This window comes from Colletotrichum fructicola (assembly GCF_000319635.2).
Source record: "Colletotrichum fructicola Nara gc5 chromosome Unknown KSG_Nara_v1_contig07, whole genome shotgun sequence".
Taxonomy (NCBI): Eukaryota; Fungi; Ascomycota; class Sordariomycetes; order Glomerellales; family Glomerellaceae; genus Colletotrichum; species Colletotrichum fructicola.
Genome location: NW_027094057.1, coordinates 496,931 through 506,719, shown reverse-complemented (window position 1 = coordinate 506,719; position 9,789 = coordinate 496,931). Strand labels below are relative to the sequence as shown.

The 9,789-nt window shown below is 34.0% G+C and overlaps 1 protein-coding gene across 1 annotated transcript; it reads left to right on the top strand.

Annotated features, from left to right (window-relative positions):
* Positions 1–7,411: 7,411 nt before the first annotated feature.
* On the top strand, positions 7,412–9,769 carry CGGC5_v011800 (Retrotransposon-derived protein PEG10; the record flags this gene model as incomplete). The annotated part of the gene is made up of 1 exon (XM_066152595.1): positions 7,412–9,769. One exon carries the CDS (start codon positions 7,412–7,414, stop codon positions 9,767–9,769), a length of 2,358 nt encoding a protein of 785 aa, XP_066008000.1.
* Between the last annotated feature and the right edge of the window lie 20 nt (positions 9,770–9,789).

Below are 9,789 nucleotides of genomic sequence, written 5' to 3'. Positions count from 1 at the left end.
CTTAGTTATTACTTATATATATTTCATAATTAATATTATCCTTAATTTACACTTCTTAAACTTAAGACGAAGTTTTATATTTATAGTAAAATAAGCTATTAGTTAATAAAGTACTTCATAAAGGATCACTATAAAGCTTATAACTACTTTAAGTAAATATATATTGATAAAGATATTTTTACTTATACTTTTATTTACTTTTTAGCATAATATAAAGGCATTAAAAGCATTAATAACTTCTTTATTAATAGCTATAACAAAGATATATTAAACTACTTTAGTAACTTTAATATTAATAACTCTAATACTAAGGATAGCTAATATAATTTAAATAGTTTAAGTAATAAAAATTAATAATATTTTACTCTTTATTTTATTAATATTACTTTTAATAGCTTTAAAGTTACTAATATATTAAGTAGTAATACTACTTTTTATATTATTATTAAGTAAAACCTACATATTATAACTAAATCTAAGGAATATACTTTATAGTTCTATCTAAAAGGAAGGTATAAATTAATAATTTTCTAAAATATTCTACTTAATACCAATATTTTTAAATATTTAATAATAAGCTAGCTTAAGTTCTTATACTTCAATAATTAATATTAAACTTTAAATTCAATATCATAAGAATCGCTACTATTAGATTCAACTTTAATAACTTTATTTATTTCCTAAAATCTATTAAAGTCTTTGTATTACTTAATCTTATTATGTTTTATATTATACTAATAAATATACCTTTCTTATACTACTTCTATAATATAAATAAGATAGAGTTTATATTTAATAACTTTGAAAACATTATAAAGTAAAGAGGCCTTAGAGTTCTAGTTATTTATAAATAAAGATACTTTTAGATACTTCTTTGATAGGAATAATCAGTTACTTATTACTATTAGTATAGATATAAGCGTATTTAGAGGCGTAGTATATACGCCTATATAGGTATAAGGTTATAGATAGGCTTATATTATAATAAAAAGTGATAATCCTAAGTATTTATAGGTATTTAATTATATAGATAATAATAAGGGAAGTGATGTATTATAATAATTCCTATTATTATAGTTAGTAGGTTATATCCTCTAGTAGGGAAAATTGAGGGAAAAGATAACCTAAGATGAAACCTACTAAACTGCTAGTTATATAAGGTGCTTATATAAATATATATATTATAAAATTAATATTATAGTTATAATTTATAATAAATAGAGTGTTTTTATATAAAGTTTTTTACCTTAAACTTTATTAGTTTATTTTATATAGAATATTGAAGTAAGTTAAGCGTTATTATTATTCTTATATTATTATTATTATTATAAAAAAATGTTATATGTTAATAATTACTACTTTAATAAGATTAAACTTTAATAACTTTATTACTATTTTAGCTACTTATTAGTTATTCGACATTAATATATCCTTACTAAAGCTAAATATAAAGTTAATAAAAGCTTTCTTACTACTTTATATTATACTTATAATATCATATATGTTAAAACCCTTTTTATTCTTTTTAAATAAGCTTTATAGATAACTATTAAGACTATTAACAATACTATTAGACCTAATAGTTTAGTTTTAACCAAATTTATTTTTAACGCTTACTTTCAAGTAACTAAAGATTTAGTACTATCTTTAAGTATTACTAAGCGTTAAAAAGCTATATAAAAAGCTACTAATAAACTTTATTATATATATATAAAGTATTAAGTTTTTAATACTTTTACTTTCTATAATAGTTTTAATATGTTATTAATACTTACCTTTTTATTATAATTGGATATTCTTATATAATATAAGAATAAGAGATAAGCTAGGTTATATATGCTTCTCTCGATTAATAAAGAGAATTATATATTTAACCTACTTTATAAGCTAAAAATATTTTAATTAACCTAGTTATATTAAGCCTTTTTATAATAATTTAGATAAAGACATTACTAATATTAACTCTCTACTAAATAGCTTTAAAGTATTAGTAATACAAATAAAAGAAACTAAAAAGAATTATTAGTATTAATACTACTATTATTATGTTAATCTAGCTAGCTAGAAGAATACTTAAAACTACCTTTAGATAAGCTATACTAAAGCTTAAGTTTATAGTTATAATATAGCCCCCTTATAAAAAGACTATAACGTGGTTCACCACTCCGCGGGCCACCCCACTCCGCGGGCCACTTTTCACCAAAACCATGACATCGACTTTGCGACTGCATTTTCCACGCAACGATCATGCCGGTGCACGTTCTCGAGTCCCGAATCATTCTTGCGATGGAGGCGAAGCGAACGAACCCTCAATTGAGTATCAGACGCCTTGCCTCGCAGTTTGACGTGCCTCGATCGACACTGCAGTACAGAATGACCGGTCGGACTACTAGAAGCGACAAGACCAACGGATCACCAACTTTGACATTAGACGAAGAGGAAGCCATTGTCCAGTACATACTTGATCTGGATTCCAGAGGATTCTCGCCCCGGAGATGCGATGTGGAAGATATGGCCAATCTTCTAACCGCGAAGCGCAACTCGCGACGCGTCGGGAAGAATTGGACAGATCGGTTTATTAAACGACGATCAGAGCTCCAGACGCGTTTTACTCGCGTCTATGATTATCAAAGGGCCTTACAAGAAGATCCAAACGTGTTGAACGCGTGGTTCCAACTTATTATCAACATGCGTGCCAAATACAGTATCCAAGACGGCGACTTTTATAACTTTGACGAAACTGGCTTTATGATGGGTATGATTCGCGCCCAAATGGTAGTTACACGATCAGAACGTGTTGGAAAAGCAAAGGCTATTCAGCCTGGCAATCGAGAATGGGCGACAGCGATTTGCAGCATCGCAGCAGATGGTTACGTGGTGCCGCCTTTTCTGTGTGTTGCAGGACGATTTCACCTTGCTGCTTGGTACTCTGGTGGCCACGTCCCGTCCAACTGGGTGGTCAAGACAACTCCAAATGGCTGGACCGACCATGATACTGGTCTCGAATGGCTTCAGCATTTCAATCGCTGCACAAAAACGCGTCAAAAGGGCCTATTTCGGATGTTGGTGCTTGATGGTCACGAAAGTCACATCAACGCCGAATTTGACGAATACTGCAAGGCAAACAACATTATTCCACTCTGTCTACCTGCTCATTCTTCACATCTTACCCAGCCACTCGATGTCGGAGTTTTTAGTCCGTTGAAAAAGGCATATGGTGCCGAGATTTCGTTTCTTGCGCGAGCCAACATTACACACATCACGAAGGATGATTTCTTTCCTGCTTTTAAATTGGCATACCAAGCTGTTTTCACGGAACAAAATGTCAAGCGTGGTTTCCGAGGGTCTGGTCTAGTTCCTCTTGATCCAGAAGCAGTGATTTCCAAGCTGGATATCAGGTTACGGACACCATCACCCCCAGAGACCCCCAATCAGCTACCTCGCCTTTGGACATCTCAAACACCAAGGACCGCCACTGAAGCCATAGAACAGTCCACTCTTATTAAGAATCGAATTGTTAGACATCATGGAAGCTCACCGACACCGATTTTAACCTCTGTTGATCAACTTGCAAAAGCAACAGTGGCTATTAATCACCAGTTGATACTTTTGACTGGAGAGGTTAAAGCACTTCGGGAGGCCAATGAGATACTTTCGAAACGTCGGAGAGCCAAAAGAACCCGATTACAGGATTCAAGACCTCTTACTGGACAAGAGGCTTCTCAGCTTTTGGTGGAAAAGGGTGTTGTTGAGGAGGAAGCCTGTGATAAAGGTCCGGAGGAGGGGTCATCAAAACGTCGCAGAAGGACTTTGCGGTTATGTAGTATCTGTCGCAAAAGTGGACATAATGCGAGAACCTGTCCGGAAGCAGAGGACATGTCTACTTGTTCAGAATCCGAGTTGACCGAGTAAATTTAAATGTGTTTTCATAGAGATACTGGGCCGACAGGATGAAGGGTGGTGAAAAGTGGCCCGCGGAGTGGGGTGGCCCGCGGAGTGGTGAACCACGTTATATAGAATTACTAAAGAATTATAAAATTTAGAAATAATTATAATAATAATATTAGGAAAAGGTTATTAGAGAATATATAATAAAAGTAATTAAAAATTATAAGGTCTATTTTAAAAGTAAACCTATTTAATATTAACTTTATAATATATTATAACTTCTATTAATATTATAAACTATTTAATAGTTTATATTTTTTTAACTTTATTATTAAACTACTAAGGTTATAAAAACTTCTTATAAAATATGTTTTAATAATATTCTTATTATTATAAACTAATTTATGGAGTATATTTATTTTATTTTATATAAAGAGATAAAAATACTAAAAAATATACTTATGTATTCTTTGAAAATATTATTATAAATTATAAAACCTTAAAAGAAATTATATTAAATAAAGATAAGATTTTTGATTCTAAATTTTAGAAATTAATCATATGATAATTTGGTATTAAACAATTAATAATTACTATATTTTATTTATAAATTAAGAAATAAATAGAATAAATTATCTAAATTTTTAAAATATACCTCTATACTTACATTAATTATAACTAAAATAATTAAGTTATATTACTATTAATTACCTAGTTTATTTATAACTAATAATATAATTAGAGAAAGTATTAAAGAATCTCCTCTTTACTTTAACTATAAATTTAAGCTAACTACTTATAGAGAATTATAACTAAGCTTAGCTATAATAAAAGCTATTACTTTAATATAATAACTTAAGGATATCTGATATAATATATATAAGAAGCTCAAATTTATTTAATAATAAATATTAAAATTTAGTAATAAATAAAGAATTAAGGACTAACTTTAAAAGAGGGAGATAGTACTTATTTTATATAACTTAGTAAAATATTAAAGTAAAATAACTAAGTAATAAACTTAATTATAAAAAACTTAGACTATTTAAGGTTTTATAAGTTATTTTATTACTTAACTATAAACTTAAACTCCTAGAAATTATAAAATACTACTCAGTATTTTATATTTTATTTCTTAAACTAGTACTAGTTATTAAGATCTTAAATAAGTAATATTATTATTATAAAAATAATAAACTAAAATATAAAGTTAAGTAAATTATTAATTACTTTAAAACCTAAAAGGTTATTAATACTTTATTAAATAAAAAGAGTATAAATATAAAGATAATATATAAGAACTTACTAAAAATATTATTAATATAATAAAAGAACTTATAATCTACTAATAATAACACTAAGAATAGGAAATAATACTTATATTAGTTAAGCTAATGTTTTTAATAAATACCTTAAGCTACTTATAAATTAAATACTTATATAAATATATTAAACTACTAATAGAAGTAGATTAACTAAAGTAAAAGAAACTACTTATTTAATTAGATATACTAGAATATAACTAAAACACCTCTAATAAGAAATTTAAAGTAATAGGATTTTAGTTTAATAAAATATCTATATTAAAAGTACTTTAAGTACTTATTAACTAAGCTTCTAGTATAGAAGCTAATATATTTTCTAAAAACTTAGTAATAACTACCTTACTTTTCCTAAATACTATTTATTTTTACTCTTATAATTACTCTAATTTTACTAATAATTTATTTAGCTCTAACTAAGCTTTCTAATAAGTTTTAGTTTTTTACTATAAGATAGTAGTTTTATTATAAAACTTTACTTCTTTTACCACTTCTACTTAGTCTAAATAATCTAACTTTACTACTAAATAATTTACTACCTATTAAGATTAGTAAAAAACTATATAGTATAACTAAGAAACTTATAAGTATAAATTATATCTTTAGAAGTATTATAAAAACTACTTAAGTAATAATAAGTTTTATAGATATTAGAATCGGAAAGAAATAAGTAGTATATACTATATAAATAATAATTTAACTAAAATATTTTATTTTTAATACCGTTATTGATAAAATAAAGAATCTAAAATAAATAATAATAAGTTAAAGTACTAGAAAATTTTAATTTTTAAATATAACTTAATATAAAATTAGTATTATAGATAAATTAAGAAGTATAATTAATAGATCTCTAACTTAAGACTAATAACTTACTTATATTAAGTTTTAAGGATAAGACTTTTAGAGAGAGGACTTAATATTATAACCTATACATAAGAATAATAAATAACTAACCTATTTAGATATTAAGTAGCTAGAATAAGATATTTATACTATAAGATTATAAAAATAGTAGAGACTTATTTAGAATAGAAGAGCTATAGTATAAGTTATATAATAATAAAGAATAAGTATAGATAAAGGACCTATAATAAGTACTTAGTAAATATTAGAATAAATACTTATTTTACTCTAGAATAAACGTTTATAGTAATAAAGAGAATAGTACTTATAAATAGTAGAACTACTTAGGTAGGAAAACTTATATATAGTATAGTCTAAATCTCACTTAAGGTTAGACTTCCATAGTTTTTTAGTAATTAACTTAGTATTTATCCTTATAAATACTCTTAGCTGACTTTTACTATAAATTACTTATTAAGTTTAAAACTAATTACTTTAGCTTCTAAAAACCTAATCTACTATAGCTTATAACCTATAACTTAAACTATAACCTAGTATATTATTATAGTATATTAATCCCCAGCTTCTATTAGTAGACCTTACTATTAGATAGCTAACTATAACACTTCTTAATAAGAAGTAGTATTATTATTATGATTTTCTTTTTCTTCTTCTTCTTCTTATTCATCTAGAATAATTCTTAGCCTTTTAGCCCTTATGTTTAACTTAGAACTAGATATTTGTTACGACCCGTTATGCATGGATAACAGTTAAAGGACCCACTCGGGCGTCGGGCGGCTAGGACAGGACATTTGTACTATGCAGGATCACGGGAACAACAGGGACTCACTCAGGAACGGAAGAACTATGGTACAGGTCACGTGATGATAAGGAATGAGCATAGATAAGGGACCCACAATGAGCGCTCAGTGGAGACTAGAATGAGCGCTCATCCCACTCTAGAATGAGCGCTCATAGTGACAAGGGGCACAGCGCTCATGAACAAGCAGAACTGTTCATATAAGACTTATATATATAGTATGACCCTGAGCCTGGCTCATGGTCAGACTTCCATAGCTCTTCAGCAATCAACTTAGTATTCATCCTCACGGATACTCTCAGCTTACCTTCACTGCGACTTACTTGTTGAGCCTAAGACTGATCACCTTAGCCTCTGAAGACCGATCTACTACAGCCTACCACCTGCGACCCAGACCACGACCAAGTGTACTGTTATTACGTCTCAATCCCCAGCTTCTGTTAGCAGACCCTACTGTCGGATAGCTGACCGTAACACTTTGATTGCTCCTGTTCAGTAAGTTGACCATTGAAACCTACTAACAGTACAGACAAGAATGTCTTCACGCGCCTCCGCCAAGTCACCCACTCCGGGAAGCTCTTCTTCCTCCAAACAGCCTGTCAAGAGCCTGGCTGAGGAACTCGAGGGAGCTCCGATGGCAGTGGACTCGGACGACGAAGTCACCCTCAAAAAGGAAACCTACGACAAGCTTCGAGCCCGAGTCAAGAAAGGAGACGACGACATTGCTAAGGTCCAGGCCATGTACAACGAAACCGCCAACGAACTCCAGGGCCTCAAACAGATGATCCAGGAGCTCGGCAACGGACCCCAGAGACTTACGGACCTCGAAAACGGAATCGCTCGCCTAGGAGGACAAGGCAGCAACCCTCTCATACAGGAACTACAGAACGAAGTCAACACCCTTCGGGCCGCTGCCAACATCGTGACTACCCCCACTGGAGGACGACAGAAACTCAAGCTCAGCGCCCCGATCACCTATGACGGCACCCCTGGACAACTCAAGTCATTCCTGATCCAAGTCAAGAACTACCAAAACTTCCACCATGGAGACTTCACCAGTCAAACCGAGAAAGTCGTCCATGCCGCCACTTACCTACGAGGACGAGCCCTCAAATGGTTTGAACCCATCCAGGAAGAATTCCTCAAGTACGAAACCCTGGACGAGTGCTCCACCGAGACCCGAGACATCTACAGCAGTTTTCAGGGATTCGAAGATGCCCTACGATCTCTCTTCCAGGACCCCGATGAAAAGCGACAAGCTGAAAGAGATCTCGCACAACTGCGACAGACTAAGTCAACCAAGGAGTACGCCGCCATGTTCAGACAGCTCAGCATTCAGCTCGACCTCACCGAGGAAACCAAGATCTTCATGTTCTATCAGGGACTTAAAGACGAAGTCAAGGACGAAATCGTCAAGATCGATCGCCCCGAAGACTTCCTTCAGTATGCCGACCTCGCAATCAAGATCGACAACAGGCTATTCGAACGACGCAAAGAAAAGGGCGAAAAACGACAAGGACCCAACACGGGACGCAAGTACCAGTGGCAACCCCAGCACAAGTTCAACAACCAGCGGAACGACAACAGACCCCGCAGCAACTGGAACAACAATCGACAAAGCACCGCTTACGGACAACACAGCGGACCCATGGATCTCAGCATGATGACTAAACCCAACGACAGGAAGCCTTGGAACCCCAAGTGCTACAACTGCAACAAGCAAGGCCACATCGCCAAAGACTGCAGACAACCCAAGAAACTTCCCTGGAAACCAGTAGCCGAACGACCTCGACAAGTCAACACGATTGCAAAAGCCTCACATGCATCCCAATCTTGGACCGGGTGCTACGACGATGACTGCCGAATCCACCTCGAAGACAAAGAAATGTCAGGACACTACCCAAGGGACAGCAACCCTGGACGATCCGGATACGACATGAGTGCCCCGGATACTCGCCCCAGAACCCTGGCAATGATGCATTCCAGCAACAGCAGAGTCGCCAGAAAGCCAGTTGAACAACTCAACGAGATGCTACGAATCCAGCGACTAGAACCAATCACCTCACATGAAGATACCCGACAAACGCGTCTACGCCAACAAGAATCAGAGGAAGAACCAGAACATCAGCATGATCCTCTGACAGAACAACAACTTCTCAGTATGACCAGCAACTGGACTTTTGGAGAAGGCGAAAGTTCACCCTATGACTCGGACGAACCTCGCGATGTTGCCCAACAACGTGCTCAGACAGAGATCACCTATGGGTTCACCCCCAGTGTGGACGACTCTAGCTCTGAAGAAGAACCGGACGACCAGGAAGACAGAATTAAGCAACTCCTGAAGTACCAGGAAATCGACATGCTTCAAGACAAGCAACAACGCCACTTTTACGGCACCGCGGCAACCCAACGAGATCGGGACTACACCCCTCAGCTACACACGGAAGACCACCCCGCGCTGAGAAGCAACCACCGACTTCACCAAACCCTCTTCTGGCCCCAGTGTTTCCACGACAGATGCAAAGAACACATGGGAGAAAAGCACGACTACCAATTCTACCCCAGAAGACACAACGACGAGCCCATCCGCGAGTTTTACTCGACATCCGCCATGATCGGATGCACCATGGTACTGTTTGAAGATAACCTCGCAGTCTTCAGACCCAGCCCTCAGTTTCCTATGAGACGTCAACATAACAACGACATGAAGTGGGACGAACGCCAACAAGACGAGTGCCAAGTACACTACCAAGAAAAAGCACGCGCATGGAGAGTCATGAAGAACGGACCAAGACCCCCGCAGATCAAGATCCGCGAGAACAGCCTCACGAAGGCACGACGAGAAGGAAAGCAAATTACCTACCCAGGACACTCAGGGCAGTCAAAAAACTAGACTCGCCTACCGACGAAGAA